This window comes from Lepus europaeus, chromosome 6 (assembly GCF_033115175.1).
Source record: "Lepus europaeus isolate LE1 chromosome 6, mLepTim1.pri, whole genome shotgun sequence".
Taxonomy (NCBI): Eukaryota; Metazoa; Chordata; class Mammalia; order Lagomorpha; family Leporidae; genus Lepus; species Lepus europaeus.
In genome coordinates, this window is record NC_084832.1 from 102229521 (window position 1) to 102247579 (window position 18059).

An 18059-nucleotide genomic window follows, 5' to 3' on the forward strand; every position below is an offset into this window, starting at 1 on the left:
CAGCTGGCTTCTAAACTCCAGGCTTTCTGTGCTCAGGCCTTGTGAAGAGTCCTGCTGTGTCACCAGTGGCCCAGGTGTGGAAGTCAGGGCTGAACCCCTGTGGCTTTCTCACCAGGATTACACACTGATTACACTGGGATTACCGCACTGGTGCGGTTCTTAATTTCATGCATCTGTGATGTACATCCTTGGTCAGTAGGTGGTGCCATGACACCAGCCAAAGCTCTCCACAGGGCACCGACAGCAGTTCCTGCCTTCGGCTGTGCCAACCCCCAGGTTTTTGTGGATGAAAGGAGAGTCTATTGGTTGATAAAGAAGCCTGAGACTTTTAAGGAATATACACTAACTATGATAACAAGGAGACCACAGGAAGAAGGAAGGCAAAATAAAACAAGACGGGGCCGGGCCTTTGGCGCAGGGACACTGGGACACCAGCATCCCACAACAGAGTGCCTGGCTAGATACCCAGCTCTCCTGCCTCTGGCCACTCTTCCTGCTGATGGACACCTTGCGAGGCAGCAAATGATGGCTCAAGTACTTAGGTCCCTGCTACCCTCATGGGAGACCTACGTTGATTTCTGCACTCCTGGCTTCAGTCTGACCCAGCCTTGTTTGTTGTGCATGTTTGGGAAGTAAACCAGTGGAGGAAGGCATCTCTTTCAAATGAAGTGAAAATAAATTTTTTTAAATGATTCAATATGGAAGTAGTTGAGGAACTGTCTAAAAGGTGGGACAGGACCTGGCCAGTCCCTGGCAAGCCCCTGGCTGGGGCGCACGTGAGGACCACGGACGCAGAGTAGCCTGTCTGAGACACATGGCCTGAGTCCGTGACAGAAGCTATCCAGAGGAGCAGGAGGCCAAGGAAAAGGGCAGCCTGCAGCATCCCAAGGTTCTGTGGAGGAAGAGACACTGTGGTTACTGTGACTCAAGTGACCAATGTCAACTGACACATTATACTTGGTAAAATAAAGAGGGTATTTATTTTTTTAAAAAAATCTCAACAGTGCTTGGGGAAAAGCAGCTTTGGGGTCCTGCACTTCCTCATCACAAGATCCGATTTCTTCCACAGTGTGGAAAGTTCTCCACCTTTCCAGAATGTCCCCCCAACCGTTCCTCAGCTTAAGTGATTTCGGTGGCCTTTTCCTGAGGTCTCTGTCGCTTCTTCCAGCAGGTCTTTCCTTCGTGGATTATCTGTGGCTACTTCTGGCACCACAAATGCAGAGTTGGGCAGCTGAGTTGGTTCTGTACAGAAAAGTGTGCAGACTCCTGCCCTGGAGACTAAAGGCAACTTAAGGAGCTCGCCCTCTCTGAAAAGCTCTTCAAAGAGAGACGCACGTACTTCGCCATTAGGATCGGACTGCTGCAACCTTCCAGGCGTGGGAGATCTCATGCTGCAGGCAGTAACTGCAGGACTCACCCACGTACTGCAGACGAGAGCCTCTCTCTGCTTTCAACAATCTCTTGCCCGGGATCCCTGACACATCTATGAAATCCAGCAGAGTAGTGTGTGTACATGCATACATGTGTGCACGTATGTTCAGATGTACCCACACACACGTGTGCATACACATTCAGATGCTTCTACACACACATGTGGATACACACGTGCACTCAGGAACGGTTCTGAAAGGAGAGACCTTCAATCTTCATGTCCTGGGGCAAGGGCAGCAGCGGTGTGTTCCCGGTCGGCTCTGTGCCCCTGTACGTGCCTTCCTCTCATTCACAAGCAAGCTTGCTGTCGAAGCTAGAGAGCCCGATGGCAAAGGCCTGAAGTGCACACAGCGGGTAGCTGTAGTCCAGGGTGAACACGTCGTCCTCCACACGGCCAAACTGCATGACTATGTAGTCGGCTAGAAACCAGAAGAAACGCGAATGTCAGAGATAATGTGGCTGCAGTGAGGAACAACTGAGAAAGACAGACAACACATCCAAACAGCCCCGGGTCTTTTTTTTTTTTTTTTTTTTTAAGATTTATTTATTTGTCTGAAAGGCATAGTTACAGAGAGGCAGAGACAGGGAGCGAGGCCTTCCATCTGCTGGTTCACTTCCCAGATGGCAGCAATGGCCGGAGCTGTGCCTATCCAAAGTCAGGAGCCAGGAGCTTCTTCCAGGTCTCCCACATGAGTGCAGGGGCTCAAGGACATGGGCCATCCTCTACTGCTTTCTCAGGCCACAGCTGAGATCCGGATCGGAAGTGGAGCAGCTGGGACTTGAACCGGCGCCCATATGGGATGCCGGCACTGCAGGCGACAGCTTTACCTGCTATGCCACGGTGCCAGCCCCCAAGTCTTCTTAAAGTGGGAAACTTCTAAAGGCTGGAAGGAAGCATTGACAACTAAGTGTCTGGGGTGGATGTTCAGCCTGCAATGAAGACAGCAGGCTAAGATGCCCACATCCTATACTGCAGGGCCTGGGTTTGACTCCTGCCTCTAGCTTCCCACCAGTGCAGAGCCTGGGAGCAGCAGTGATGGCCCAAATAACCCCTGTGGGAGACCTGCACTGTGTTCCCAGCTCCTGGCTCTGACTCAGTCCCAGCTGTTGGGGCCATCTGGGAAGTGAACAGAGGATGGGGGAGTGATCTCTCTTAAATAAATTAGAAACAAAAAGCTGGCACGGGTGTTGTGGTGCAGCAGGTTAACTCACCCCTTGGGATGCCCACATCCCGTATCAGAGCCCCTATTCCGGTCCCAGCCGCTCCACGTCTGACTCAGCTCCCTGCTAATGCACCTGGCAAGGCAGCAGGTGATGGCTCAAGTACTTGAGTCCCTGTCACCCATGTAGGAGACCTGGATGGAGCTGTTGGCTCCTGACTTAGGCTTGGCCCAGCCCCAGCTCTTGTGGCCATTTGGGGAACGAACAAGCAGATGAAAGGTCTTTTTCTCTCTTTCCCTCTTTTCTGTGTCATTTCTGCCTTTCAAACAAATCAGTACATCTTTAAAAACAACAAAAAAAGCAACGGTGTCTGCTAAGCACGAGCGAAGTTTCTATGATATTCCTCTCGCCTACAGAGAACGGCAGACCAACCCTGGTAGCAAGAAAGGGCAGCGGAGCCGGCGCCACGGCTCACTAGGCTAATCCTCCACCTTGCGGCGCCGGCACACCGGGTTCTAGTCCCGGTTGGGGCACCGATCCTGTCCCGGTTGCTCCTCTTCCAGGCCAGCTCTCTGCTGTGGCCAGGGAGTGCAGTGGAGGATGGCCCAAGTGCTTGGGCCCTGCACCCCATGGGAGACCAGGAGAAGCACCTGGCTCCTGCCATCGGATCGGCGCGGTGCGCCGGCCGCAGCGCGTCTACCGCGGCGGCCATTGGAGGGTGAACCAACGGCAAAAAGGAAGACCTTTCCTCTCTGTCTCTCTCTCACTGTCCACTCTGCCTGTCAAAAAAAAAAAAAAAAAAAAAAAAAAAAAAAGAAAGGGCAGCGGGACGGAAGATCAAGAGTATTCCCTGGGAAAAGCACAAGCTCTGTGGGCTGGAGTTACCACGGGGCCTTTATTAAGGATTATGTGAGTTTGCTTCCCAAACGGCCTGACGAAGACTCCTCTGCCTTGCCCTGGGAAGGCTCTCACACGTCTCTCCCTGCCTCAACACGGTGGTTTTGTTTTCCTCCAAAAATATTTCTCAGATTGCTCATGCATCTCGTGAGAACAGCCCCTCCGCCGCCGCCCCCAGCCCTGTGGGCTTACGGTCATTCGCATGCACTATCTGGAAGTTCTTCACAGAGGCCTGCGTGACCCGGCCGTGGAAGTTCAGGACATAGGAGTGAGTGTCGTCATTCCAGACGGGGGCCTTGTTGTGCAGCTCGATCAGGTTCTCCATGCTCTTGTTTTGCCATCTTGAAAGCAAGCTCTCATGATCCTGTTAGAAGGAAAAGTCATCACCTGGTGCTGAGAACCCTAAGACTTCATTCTCTTTCAACGTGGTGAGGAGGTAGGGGGTGCAGCAGGGAAGTACCTTCTCCATTTCAGAAAGGGTAAAACAGACACGAGGAGTGAAAGTCGAACATTAAGCCAGAGGGGCTAGCACTGTGGGGCAGCAGGTTAAGCCACCACTTCCCTATCAGAATGCCAGCCTGAGTCCCAGGTACTCCTGCGTCTAATCCAGCTTCCTGCTAATGAACCTAAAAAGGCAGCAGGAAATGTCCCAAGTAGCTGGGCCCCTGCCATCCATGTGGGAGACCCGGATGGAGTTCTAGACTCCTGGCTCTGGCCTAGACCAGACCTGCTGTTGTGGCCATCTGGGGAGTGAACCAGCAGATCCCTCCCTCTTCTTCTCTCACTGTCACCCTGCCTTTCAAAACAATCAACCAATCTTGGGGCTGACGTTGCTGCGTAGTGGGTTAAGCCATTGTCTGAGATGCTGGCAGTGCTGCCCACTTGGGCACCAGATTAAGTCCCAGCTGCTTCACATCCAATCCAGCTCCCTGCTAATGCGCCTGGGAAAGCAGCAGCAGATGGCCCAAATTCTTGGGCCCCTGCACCCATGAGGGAGACCTGGAAGAAGCTCTGGGTTCCTGGCTTTGGCCTGGCCCAGTCCTGGCTGTTGCAGCCATTTAGGGAGTGAACCATGGAAGGTCCCTCTCTCTCTTTCTCTAACTCTACTTTTCAAAGAAATAAAAAATACTTAAAAAAAAAAAAAAAGCTACCACCTGCAGTCATCCCATATGGATCCTGGTTAATGTCCCAGCTACTCCACTTCCGATCCAGCTGCCTGCTAATGCACCTGGGAAAGCAGTGGAAAATGACCCAAGTGCTTGGGCCCCTGCACCCACATGGGAGACCCAGAAGAAGCTCCTGGTTCCTGGCTTTGGCCAGGCCACTGCGGTCATCTGGAAAGCGAACCAGCGGATAGAAGATTTCTCTGTCACTCTGCACTCTTTCAAATAAATAAATGAATCTTTAATAAATAAATAAATCTTTAAAAAATTACGCTTTTTAAAAAATTCTTATACATGAAGCAGCAACTTGTTTTTTGCAGACAGAATGTTTTCAAGCCAACACCTTTGGCAATGATTCTGCACCTGCACCCCTAAAGTTTCAGAGCCGGGCCTGTCTCACAGGACCCTCCCCAGCTTGGGCTCTGGAAGATTCAGTGATTTGTCTGTGTTCACCTCTCCCGTGTTGTACCATCATCCCTTAGAGTCCTTGATGATTACATAAGTTCTGTTCTTACATTTCGTGGCTGAAACGGGATTCGCTCATGATTCATATTCATCCCTGGAATGATCACAGACATTTTCCTGGGACCTTTAAATCCGAGTACGTTTGTCTCCTGGAAGACAGGAAAACAAGGCAGAACTTGGAAACAGGTAGAAAAAGGAGACCCCGTTCTGTAGTAGCACAAGTCTTTGCTGGGTGTGTGGAATGTGGACAATGCCAAGAGCCCCCAAAATGATTTCATTACTTTGCTGTAGTTAAACTAAGAGACACAGAACGGAACACAGGAGCTTGATGCTGTGCCTCGTTCTGAAGTGCGAGCACCTGCATTTGAAAGCCATCCCAGGGCTTGATGCTTTTCAAGATTCCACTTCCGTCTTAGGTGGAACTTGAGACAACTGAGAACTACCCAACTTTGTCATTGTCAATAAGTAGTTATTTCCCAATGAGGGCATGGGACACTATGATACAGTAAGAATCACAGTTTAAATGGGGTCTGTACCAGCAGTTAAAAATTCAAATGCTGGGGGCCAGTGTTGTGGCTCGGTGGGTTATACTACCACTTGTGACACTGGCAGCCCATACTGGAGTCCTGGTGTGAGTCCCAGATGCTCTGCTTCGAATCCAGCTCCCTGCTAATGTACCCGGGAAAGCAAGAGAAGATGGCTCAAGTACTTGGGCCCCTACATGCACGTTAGAGATTAGGATGAAGTTTCTGGTTCCTGGCTTCAGCCTGTCCCAGACCTGGCTGTTGTGGCTATTTGGGGCATGAACCAACAGATGGAAAAGATCTCTCTCTCGCAAATAAATAATACATTCTTTTAAAACATTCTAATTCAAGCCATGCAGTTTATATAAATATATACCAGCATATTAAATAGATATGTGTGTCAGTACTCATATTTTACATATATGAAAGTTACCCAGGAAAATGCTTTATTCACATCCAATCCAGACTTATTTGACATTAAGTCAAATAGTTCTCAGGCACTTTGGAAAAAAAAAAAAAAAACTCCTAGGAATCAAATAATGAGATTAATTTCAAATTCAGGAAAGCTGGGACTCTGGGATGGCAATAACTGAGTTAGGTCCATCCCTTTCGGCTCGGTTTTGCCCAACAGCTCTTCGAATGCTAGCTGTGCCCAGGTCCTGTGCTCGTGTGGATACAGCGGTGAGTGATCTGCAGCGATTACTAACTGGCATGGAGGGTTCGCGCTGACAAGGAACTGCGAGTGTGCTGTGCGGGTTACAGAAGTCACGGGGACACGGGGGAGTGTCATCCACTCTCTGATGATGTCAGCAGCAGCCGATTAACCGGGGGGAGGGGAAAAGGGTTGGGAAGGGTCTCAGGTGAGGGAAGATGGTGGACAAAGGGACTTTGGGGGTGGGGGGTGGCCCTCGTGGCTGGAACAAGAACGGGACGGGGTTGCTGGCAGGAGTCTGGAAGGAAAGCCTCATGTATTATTCTGCACGTAATGGGCAGTCATTAAAAAGCTGTGAAACAGGAGAGCAGGAGCCCTGTTTTAGGGAGCTTTGTCTGACAGCAATATAGAGTGATCCACAGAGGTGAAAGACAGCAAGAGATCAATTTTAGTGTCTTGCAAACTCCGGCCAAGGGACAGGAGGGAAGGAAGGTCTGAACTAAGCGGCACTAGGAAAAGAGAAGAGCAGATACAACAAGAAATATTACAAGAGTGAAAAACAACGGAAGCTGGTTATTCGTAAGTCAAACTTGGGTGAATGCAGAAAATGACGCCAGCAACAGAAAGGGGGAAGTCACAGAAAGAACAGGGCTCCCAGCCGAGCTCTGGTGACATCCCGTGCACAGCGGCAGCAGGACCCGCAGGTGGCTGAGGGGACCGACCGGGATGGAGCGGCAGGACCAACAAGAGGCTAAGGGGACCGACCGGGACGGAGCAGCAGGACCGACAGGAGGCTAAGGGGACCGACCAGGACGGAGCAGCAGGACCGGCAGGAGGCTAAGGGGACCGACCGGGATGGAGCGGCAGGACCAGCAGGAGGCTAAGGGGACTGACCGGGACAGAGCGGCAGGACCGGCAGGCAGCTAAGGGGACCGACTGGGACGGGAGCGGCACTTACGTAACAGACGGCCGCCAGCTCCTGCCGGGTATGCACCTTCTCCACCAGACCCTGGGCCTTCACTGGGTTCACACCGTGATCGTACACGGTAAACTTGGTCCCCATGAGGTTGGATCTGCAGTCGGGAGACAAAGCCCCCATGAGGAGGACACACACACACACACTCCAGCAGAGGTGAGAAACAGACCGGAAGCCTGAATGCTCATCACCGCTTTTCCAAAGAGCTTTCATGAAGACAAGGAAGGGACTTGGATCTGTCTTTACTTTTCTTTAAGATTATAACATCAATAAATGCTACCTGCAAACGAGACATGAACGGTTCTGAAGCTAGGAAGAAAACTCTCTGAGGAACCGGGGTAGTCACACATGGCCGCTCACCTGAGTTTGCCGATGTAACTTTCTCCTTCACGAGAGAGATTTGTTGGGTCGGTGGAGATAAGGTAGTTGGATGTTTTGCTCTTTTTCCGCTTTCTACCTGCAAGAAGAAACATCTGGAAAAAAAGAGAAAATGTTCAAAAATGAGCCCCACGCTGTCCTATTCATTCAGCAGGTATTTACAGCAAGTGCCCAATGTGTGCCAAGCCATCTTTGGGTCTTTCTCCCAAACGCTCCTCGGAATTCACCATGATTTCTTTCCTGCGTACTTCTTCTACATTCACTAGCTTGCTTCTCCCTATAATTAACTGCAATTTTAACCCCCAAACTCTCAACAACTTTTCCAAAATGTTCACCCAATGCCATGAATGCGTCTTCCCAACATTAGGAGAGACCGGATGCTGAGGGCCTTCCCACTCTCCGCCGTGACAGCTTTACCAGCCTCCTTGCTTTTGTATTTTGTTGCTGTTTTACACCTGTGACTGCAAGGGAATGAACGCTCTCCTGCTGCCACACCCGTCCTGAACTCTACTAGACCCTGGACGGTGGCAGCAGGAGCTCAGCAGGAGCTGAGCAGGCGCCTCTGGGCTCCGAGAGCAATGGGTTTGATTCTCACGCCACCCACTCAATGATTTGTAACTCCTAAATTACTCCCAAGCGCCAGTTGCCTCATCCACACGGCAAAGACAAGAAATCCTGCCCAGCGAGCTTGTTTCAAGGATTCCAGGTGATGATACATAAACACCTCCAGGGCAGGCCTGCACAACACCTGACATCATCTCTCTTCGAGGCTCTTAAAACCATCTACACAGATATAAAACACGTTGTTTATTAGCAAATATTAAATTGCCTCAGACTTGTAATTTCCAGGGTGAGAAAACAAGACTTTTAACTTGCATGTATTTCTACATTTCCAATTCTTCCTGTTCTCTAAAACCTTCTTCTTCTACAACATCATGTTTTACCATAACAAAAAAAAAAAAAAAAAGGAAGAAGAAAAAAAAAAAAAACAGTAACTAGCAAAAACTAATGGGAGGGAGATAAAAATAATTTGATGAAAATAGTCTTGGGGGCTGGCGTTGTGGCATATGGGTGCCAGGTTGAGTCCTAGTTGCTCCACTTCTGATCCAGCTCTCTGCTGTGGCCTGGGAAAGCAATGAAAGATGATGACCCAAGTCCTTGGCCCCTGCACCCGTGTGGGAGAGCCAGAAGAAGCTTGTGGCTCCTGGCTTCTGCTCCTGCGCAGCTCTGGCCGTTGCAGCCAATTGGGGAGTGAACCAGTGGATGGAAGACTTTTCTCTCTGTCTCTGCCTCTCCTCTCTATATAACTCTGATTTTCAAATAAAAAATATAAATATTCTTTTATATTCCCAAATGATGGACAAAACCTTTTTGGGGGGCTGGGGGTGTGGACGGTAGATCTTGCCTATTGGACTAGGAGCTTGTTGAAGATGACAAGAGCACAGCATCTGGAGAGGAGGAAATACAATCTACTTCTGGCTGGCCTGGTCCAACATCAGCGTTACTTCCATCGCGAGGCCCACCAGCAATCTCTTCCCCAGCATTCTTCTCCCCTCTCAAGTCATCTTAGCAATCGATTTGCGTACCTTCTGACTTTCGTCTTTTTCCAAGAACATGTAGTAGGTGGGGAAGAGACCCTGGTCCATTCCTCGCTTGTACCTCGTTATCCGGCACTTCACTGTGATGCCCCGCGGGGCGGGACTGTACGCGAAGTCCTCCAGGTTCTCCACCTCTCCCAGCTGGTTGTCCGGCCATGGGGCGGCAGTTCCGGAGGCCCCTGTATCCTGAAAGGACGGGCACCCGTGAGCAAAGGGAGGCCGGGCCAGAGGACCTCACGGCCGCGGCGGCCAACACCGAACGGCCAAAAACACCGACTGGTTCGCTCCATGTCTTCACGCTTCTCACAAAATAAGGAGGAATTCTAAAAAGCTCAACCAAGACTGGGCCGCTGGGAATAATGAAGGAGCTAAGTAAGAAGAAACGTATACAGCCTCGGAAAAACTGACCTGAGACAGGATTAGGTCATACACTTGAAGTCTACATTTGAGCGTAAATGTTTTGAAGTTATGAAAGTTATGAATTACTGAAGTGGTGAGCTACTCAATCACCTCATTTAGCAACGGTATTAAAACAGTGAAGATACATCTGGGAGCCAGATTAGTTCCAAAGAAGGAAGTCTCAGAACTACATACTGTGGTCGATTTCTGGCTAGATGCAGAATTGGGTCTTCCTGTTTCGGAATGTGGGGAATGGGAACTTAATTTTTTCCCATCTTCTTCCTCACCATCCGTCTCTTCCTCATCAAAGTTCAAACTGCTCGAGATGCCTGGCAGGAGGAAGGAGGCAGGAAAAAAGGTCAGCAATGGTCAATATTAGTTGGAAAAGGAAAGCCGTTGGGAGGGCTGCAGGTGGCAGCCCAAGTGTTTGGGCCCCTGGTACCCATTTGGGAGACCCGGATGAAGGCCCTGGCTCCTGGCTTCAGCCTGGCCCAGCCCTGACCGTTGCAGGCATTTGAGCAGTGATCGTCACCAGTCCTCACCATGTTTTTGGAGAATCTCCTGAAGACCGGGCTTGGAAACGGTATCCAAAGTGCCCTCCCCTCCAGCACTGCCTTCAGTCTCCTCTTCTGTGGCGGCAGAGCCTACGGAGAGAACATGAACTTTGGTTTCCCGATCTTGAGCATCTGGCTTCAGGGAGGCGGCTGGACCGTCAATGCCTAAGGGCCAGAAGGAAAGAGAAGCAGCAAGGGTTACCCACTCGCGAGCTGCAGGGTTTCAGCGTGTGCGCCCAGAACTCACTGCTACCTTAAAATCTGCAGGTGCGTTTGTCAAGAGAGCAGCCCAGCGCTGGTGTGCGTTTTATTAACAAGCACGCTCTGGGAGTGAAGGAACCCAGACTTGATGCTGTCTGAGCCAACAGCTCGGGGGGCTGTGAGTTAGAGGCGGTGAATGCCCTTCCTTCTCCCCCTATTTCACAGGATCCTCAGAGCCCTCCGCTGGGAGCAGGGAGGCTCCCGCCCTACTCCTGCCACGAGGTGACAATCAAGCTGCAAGCTGCTCCAGTAGGCCTTTCTAGACTAGTTCATTCGGCATCTAAAAACAACTATTCTAGGATGGACGAGAACTCTTAAAGCATCTTCCACTGATCAGGCCATGGCTTTTGTTTTCTGCTCAAGGACCCAGAACGCAATTACACAGAGGAAGGTGCTGAGGAGCAACGCTAATGCGGTTCCTCCGGTCCTCCCGAGAACCCTCTCACCTTCTCCTATGGTTTACCAAAGCTGCACCCCAGCAGGAAGTGATGCTGCCTCAATACACACCGTGCAGGATGACATCGCTGTGAGGGGTACAAGGTTCCACCAAAGGAGTTTGATCCTCACTACCCCTTGGCTTGGACCAACGCAGCCTGGCTTCTGGGTTTGGCTGCACCATGAGTGGCTCAAGGCGCTTTTTTCTCTGCTTCTTCTCCAGCAGCGCTCTCTAGAAAACAATGTGATGAGACAGCCAGGAGACCCGGCTGCGTTGAATATGCAGTTTGTTTCTCACTGGTCCTCCCAAGAACTCTTACACATGATCTTCTCTTACTGCAGAGGTGGGAAAGCTGAGGCACAGAGAACAAGGCTCATTCATTTCATCTGTAAAGCTCTGCTTAAAGCCACACAATGCACTTTCTAGCCGAGCCGAGGTCACGAGGCGCGCCTACTGAAGAGCTATACGGCAATCACCCTGCTATGACCACAGCAGGAGCGCAGGTTCCAAACGTAAACACATACGCATAGGGAAAGACGTGGAGGAGCACCACCAGGCTCATTCCTCTGGCTGGCAGAAGGTGGATGGCGTGTTTTTCCAGTTTTCTGGTTTTCCAATTTTTTTTTTTTTTTTGACAGGCAGAGTGGACAGTAGAGGGAGACAGAGAGAAAGGTCTTCCTTTTGCCGTTGGTTCACCCCCAATGGCCGCCGCAGTAGGCGCGCTGCGGCTGGTGCACCGCGCTGTTCCGATGGCAGGAGCCAGGTGCTTCTCCTGGTCTCCCATGCGGGTGCAGGGCCCAAGCACTTGGGCCATCCTCCACTGCACTCCCTGGCCACAGCAGAGAGCTGGCCTGGAAGAGGGGCAACCAGGACAGGATCGGTGCCCTGACCGGGACTAGAACCCGGTGTGCCGGCGCCGCAAGGCGGAGGATTAGCCTGTTAAGCCACAGCGCCGGCCAATTTTCTTAGTTTTATAATCAGTAGAAAAAATTTATTAGCCTCTAAACCTCAGATGACTTTCAGGTTTTGATCAGCCAAAGAGCAGTAAGTTTTGCTTTCCTGCTCCTCTGACATAATTAGAAATCAGAAGTGGGCAGGTTAGGATGCTTGTGTCCCGTATCAGAGAGCCTGGGTTCGAGCTCCACCTCCAGCTCCCTGCTAATGCAGACTTGGGGATGGCTCAAGTGATTGGGCTCCTGCCACCCACGTGAAAGACCTGGCTGAGTCCCCAGTACTCCTGGCTTCAGCCCCACCAAGCCATTCTGGGCTTTTGGGGAGATAACCAGTGGACGGGAGCCCTCCCTTCCTCCTTTCCCTTCTCGGTTCCTCACCACCAAATAAATGAAAAGGGCACAAGAGACAACGACGATGACGATGATGATGATGATGAAATGAACTGGATGGAGAGGAAGGTACTAGCCCATATACCAGTTTTAAACTTTGGCAAATAAGAACTAATGACACAGATAAGTTATTATAGATCTGAGATATCTCAGAATAGGCAAAATGTCAGGTCCCAAGCTAAAAATTAGAGCTATGATTAGAAACCAAAAGATACATTTTATTAACTAATCCATTATTAATCCATTTATTAACTAATCCATTATTAACTAATCCATTTTATTAACATATGTAAAGAAAAAGTGTTTTACAGAAAAGGAGTGATCTGCTCATGGTCTAGAAAAGGGAGGCCACAGCGCCGCGGCTCAGTAGGCTAATCCTCCACCTGTGGCGCCGGCACACCGGGTTCTAGTCCCGGTTGGGGCGCCGGATTCTATCCCAGTTGCCCCTCTTCCAGGCCAGCTCTCTGCTGTGGCCAGGGAGTGCAGTGGAGGATGGCCCAAGTGCTTGGGTCCTGCACCCCATGGGAGACCAGGAGAAGCACCTGGCTACTGGCTTCGGAACAGCGCGGTGCGCCGGCCACAGCACACTGGCCTCAGTGGCCAGTGGGGGGTGAACCAACAGAAAAAAGGAAGACCTTTCTCTCTCTGTCTCTCTCTCACTGTCCACTCTGCCTGTCAAAAAAAAAAAAAAAGAAAGAAAGAAAGAAAGGGAGGCCAAAGAGAATTTGCTGGAGTCGATCAATCCAAGGAAAAGAAACACTGAACGTGGCAGACGAGAATACTGGATTCACTAGGAGAGCTAGCTTACTTTATGAATGGGGAACTACATGAAGCTTCTTCATGACTCTGATGAAGAAACTTAATTCCTTGCTCATTAGTCAGCCTTCTAATTTTCAACTTGACTGTTTAGGTGTCAAGAACAATAGAGATGGGGGCCAGCGCTGTGGCGCAGCAGGTTAATGCCCTGGCTTGAAGTGCTGGCATCCCATATGGGCACCGGTTCGAGGCCCGGCTGCTCCACTTCCAATCCAGCTCTCTGCTATGGCCTGGGAAAGCAGTAGAAGATGGCCCAAGTCCTTGGGTCCCTGCACCCACATGGGAGACCCAGAAGAAGCTCCTGGCTTCAGATCAGCGCAGCTCCAGCCATTGCGGTCAATTGGGATGGAAGACCTCTCTCTCTTTTTCTCTGCCTCTGCTCTCTCTGTATAACTCTGACTTTCAAATAAATAAATCTTAAAAAAAAAAAATAGAGATGAATACACACTGAAAAAGTAGCGCTCCCATTCTTAAACTAAGAAATTGCTCTTCTGTTTCATAACTTAACTGTTGCGAGTTGAACGAGTTTGAGTTTGTACCAAAGGAGTTGGTTAATGATGAAGCCAAGCTCTCGGGCAGACTGGACTCTTGAGCACAGTGCTCGTACCAAGGTCTCTGATTAAGCCTTTGTCAACTTCAACACCCATCAAATTCATTTAGATCAACAATCTACAGGGGAAGAAAACAACTGTGGGCTAAAACCATAAACTTTGGGGCCACTGCTACTGCACTACAGCATTGAACCCATCCTGCTATCATCTGGGATTAGAAACAAGAAAAAAATAATAATAAATCATAACATATGAGCAAATTGCCATATTGGTGAAAACTCTCACCTGATTTAATATTTTAATGGCACAGTTTGAGTAGGAGAGGAGCACTAATAAAGTTTAAATTTAACAATGTCAACTTGTATTTCACTTCTGTTTTATCTCCCTGAAAAACTAAAGAGGGTGCATAAACAAAGGACTCCTGAGGCTGGTGTGGCGCAGTGGGTAAAGCCACTACCCATGACACCAGCATCCCATATGGGCACTGGTTCGAGTCCAGACTGTTCCACCTCTGATCCAGCTCCCTGCCAATGACCTAGAAAAAGCAATAGAAGATGGCCCAAATGTTCGGGCCCCTGCCATCTGCCTGGGAGACCTGGATGAAGCTCCTGGTTACTGGCTTCAGCCTAACTCAGCCCTGGCTGTTGCAGCCATCTGGGGACTGAACCAGAAGTTGGAAGACATCTCTCGCTCTGTGACTTTCAAAATAAATAAATCTAAATCAAAACAAAACAAAGGGCTCCTTACCAGGCAAAGGAAAGGCCTTGGGAGTCAGGAACAAAGTCATAACTGATAGTTTGACACATTAAATATAATTAAAATCTATTACTTTCAAGACTTTAACTGAGGGGGGCTGGCGCTGTGGCGTAGTGGGTAAAGCCACCACCTGCAGTGCCAGCATCCTATATGGGCACCAGTTCGAGTCCCAGCTGCTCCACTTCTGATCCAGCTCTCTGCTATGGCCTGGGAAAGCAGGAGAAGATGGCCCAAGTCCTTGGGCCCCTGCACCCATCTGGGAGACCAAGAAGCAGCTTCTGGCTCCTGGCTTCGGATCAGCCCAGCTCCGGCCACTGCAGCCAGCTGGGGAGTGAACCAGCAGGTAGAAGACAACTCTCTCTCTCGCTCTCCCTCTCCCTCCCTCCGTGTCTGTCTTTCTCTGTAACTCTGCCTTTCAAACAAATAAATAAATCTTGAAAAAAAGTGCCAGGGTGCTGTCTTACCATTGCCTGGGGGAGAAACAGTGACCAGTGATGTCAGAATCAACAGCCAGGAAACAAAAGAAATTAAGTAGAGCAATTTCCATCAGAGCAATGTGTCCAATAAAATAAAGCTGAGACAACCGAGAGCTAATGATAGCTTGATAGAGCTGAGTCTCATTTTGCAAGAGGAGGAAGTTACTTTCTGGCACGCTTAGACCAGAGTACAAAACTAGCAACACCAGAACGCTGCCCAGGGTCTGTTGGTTTGGTTAAATATAACTAACTTCCCTGCACACAAAGTGAGATCACCGGAAGACAAGATAGAAAGTGTTAAGTCAGAATTCTTAAACTACCAACTTAGTGGGCTGATGGTCTCCTTTCTCAGAAGGGTGAATGCAGGGGCCGGCGCTGTGGTGCAGCAGGTTAACGCCCTGGCCTGAAGCGCCGGCATCCCACATGGGTGCTGGTTCGAGACCCAGCTGCTCCACTTACGATCAAGCTCTCTGCTATGGCCTGGGAAAGCAGAAGATGGCCCAACCAGCACCATAACGCACTAAGTTAATCCTCCGCCTGCGGCGCCAGCATCCCATATGGGTGCTGGTTCTAGTCCCGGCTGCTCCTCTTCCATTACAGCTCTCTGCTGTGCCCTGGGAAAGTAGTGGAGGATGGCCCAAGTGCTTGGCCCCCTGCAACTGCATGGGAGACCGGGAGGAGGCACCTGGCTCTGGATCGGCGCAGAACAGCACAGCTCCAGCCATTGCAGCCACATGGGGAGTGCACCAACGGAAGGAAGTCCTCTCTCTGTGTGTGTCTCTCTCTCTGTCTGTGACTCTACCTGTCAAATAAATAAATAAATCTTTAAGGCCGGCGCCGTGGCTTAACAGGCAGCGGCACACCGGGTTCTAGTCCCAGTTGGGGCACCGGATTCTATCCTGATTGCCCCCCTTCCAGGCCAGCTCTCTGCTATGGCCCAGGAAGGCAGTGGAGGATGGCCCAAGTCCTTGGGCCCTGCACCCGCATGGGAAACCTGGAGAAGTACCTGGCTCCTGGCTTCGGATCAGCGCGATATGCCGGCCGCAGCAGCCATTGGAGGGTGAACCAACGGCAAAAAGGAAGACCTTTCTCTCTGTCTCTCTCTCTCACTGTCCACTCTGTCAGGAAAAAAAAAAAATCTTTAAAAAAAAAAAAAAAGAAGATAGCCCAAGTCCTTGGGCTCCATCACCCGCTTGGGAGACCCGGAAGAAGCTCCTGGATCCTGGCTTTGGATCGGCAAGCTCTGGCGTTGCAGCCAACTGGGGAGTGAACCATTGGATGGAAGACCTCTCTCTCTCTCTGCCTCTCTTCTCTCTGTATAACTCTTTCAAATAAATAAATAAATCGTTAAAAAAAAAAAAAAAAAGAAGGGTAAATACAGAGATAAGGGTAACCACACCCACAGGGACTCTGCCACCACATGGCATAAACGTTCTGTGTCCTGTACATCCATGACTCAGCAGTACCATGGCAGGACTCTGGAAAATCTTTGTATTTTTTAGCCAGCTACACTATCCACATACCCTGAAAATAAGAGTATCCAAGTGAAACCAGTAAAAATGGAAGGAAAGTATACTCAATGGGAAAGTATTTCAAGAAATGGTGTTGGGACAACTGGGTATCCACATGCAAAGGAATGAGGCTTTTACCCTTGTCTCATACCAAACACAGAAATGAACTAAAAACGGAACACAGAATGTCTAAGAACTAAAACTACAAAACTCTTAGAAGAAACCAAAAGGATCAGGTCTTTGTAACCTTGGGTTAGGCAATGTTTTGTAAAGAACACATCAGGAGTGCAAATGACCAAAGGAAAAAAACCAGATATTTAAAATTCTTATGCTGAAAATAATACCATTGAGAAAATAAAAAGCCCACAGAAAGGGAGAAAATATCCACAAATTATATTTCAGACAAGGAACTTGGATCCAGAATATGTAAAGTACTCTCAGAACTTAACAAAAACATAAATAATTCCAAAAATGGACGAAAGATCTGGATACACAATCCTCAAAAGAGGATATATTAATGTCTAGTAAGCACAAAAAGAACTCAACATCATTAGTGGTCAGGGAAATGCAAATCACAACTGCAACAGGATACCATTCTCATACCCACTACAATGGGTATAAATCAAAGACAGACAAAACAAGTGTTGGAACAAAAACAAGTGGAAAAGCTGGAAACCATACATTGTGGTAGGAATGGAAAATGGTGCAGCCTTTTGGAAAACAGTCTGGTAGTTTCTTAAAATGTTAAACAGATTTCTCACATAATCTACTCCTAGGTGTACACCCAAGAGAAATGAGAACTTGTAGACAGATAGGCAGGGCAGCCTTATTTATAGTAACCACAAGTGGAAACAAACCAAATGTCCATCAACTGATAAATGGAATGCTATTTGACAATAACAAGGAAAGAAGTTCAGACATTCTACAGCAAAGATGAATAAAAGACCACATGGTGCAAGGTTCTATTTATATAAGATCCAAAAATTATTTGTATACTTTCCTTGGGTATATATTTATAATATGTGAATTATATCTCAATAAAGCTGTTTAAAAGGCTATACAGGACAAAAATACCTCTGTGTAAACTCTCTGAAAATGAAGGACATTTTAAAACAGTTTTACGTACCTATTTGGGAAGTGGGGAGAACAGATAAAGAGCTCCTATCCACTGGTTCATTCCCCAAATGCCTGCAACAGCCAGGGCTGGGCTGGTGCTGAAGCCAGGAGCCAGGAACTCAACCTAGATCCCCCTCGTAGATGGCAGAGACTCATATGAGCCATCACTGCTGCCCGCCCCGGGTCTGCATTAGCAGGAAACTGGAGTCAAGAGCCAGATACAGGAGTTAAACCAAGCTACGCTGATAGGGCATGTGGGCAAGTTAACCACTAAGCTCCCCAAATGCAGGATTTTTTTTTTTTTTTTTTTTTTTGACAGGCAGGGTGGATAGTGAGAGAGAGAGACAGAGAAAAAGGTCTTCCTTTTTGCCGTTGGTTCACCCTCCAATGGCTGCTGCGGCCGGCGCATCTCGCTGATCCGAAGCCAGGAGCCAAGTGCTTCTCCTGGTCTCCCATGGGGTGCAGGACCTAAGGACTTGGGCCATCCTCCACTGCCTTCCCGGGCCATAGCAGAGAGCAGGCCTGGAAGAGGGGCAACCGGGATAGAATCCGGCACCCCAACCCGGACTAGAACCCGGTGTGCCGGCGCTGCAAG

At 49.3% G+C, this 18059-nt stretch overlaps 1 protein-coding gene across 7 annotated transcripts in view; it reads right to left on the reverse strand.

Annotated features, from left to right (window-relative positions):
* Nucleotides 1-962: 962 nt before the first annotated feature.
* TULP3 (TUB like protein 3) overlaps nt 963-18059 on the reverse strand; it is a 51061-nt gene continuing 33964 nt past the window's right edge. For 5 of the 7 annotated variants that reach the window (XM_062194807.1, XM_062194806.1, XM_062194805.1 and 2 more), the window contains 9 exons: nt 10967-11126; nt 10187-10363; nt 9840-9973; nt 9234-9431; nt 7630-7742; nt 7252-7366; nt 5168-5266; nt 3682-3853; nt 963-1850 (listed from right to left, as the gene is read on the reverse strand). In XM_062194807.1, the coding sequence (XP_062050791.1) occupies nt 1717-1850; nt 3682-3853; nt 5168-5266; nt 7252-7366; nt 7630-7742; nt 9234-9431; nt 9840-9973; nt 10187-10363; nt 10967-11126 (1302 nt within the window). In that variant the 3' untranslated portion in view covers nt 963-1716. Of the gene's footprint in view, nt 1851-3681; nt 3854-5167; nt 5267-7251; nt 7367-7629; nt 7743-9233; nt 9432-9839; nt 9974-10186; nt 10364-10966; nt 11127-15843; nt 15956-18059 lie in introns of all 7 variants that reach the window. The other 2 variants (XM_062194808.1, XM_062194804.1) reach the window with 2 other exon arrangements.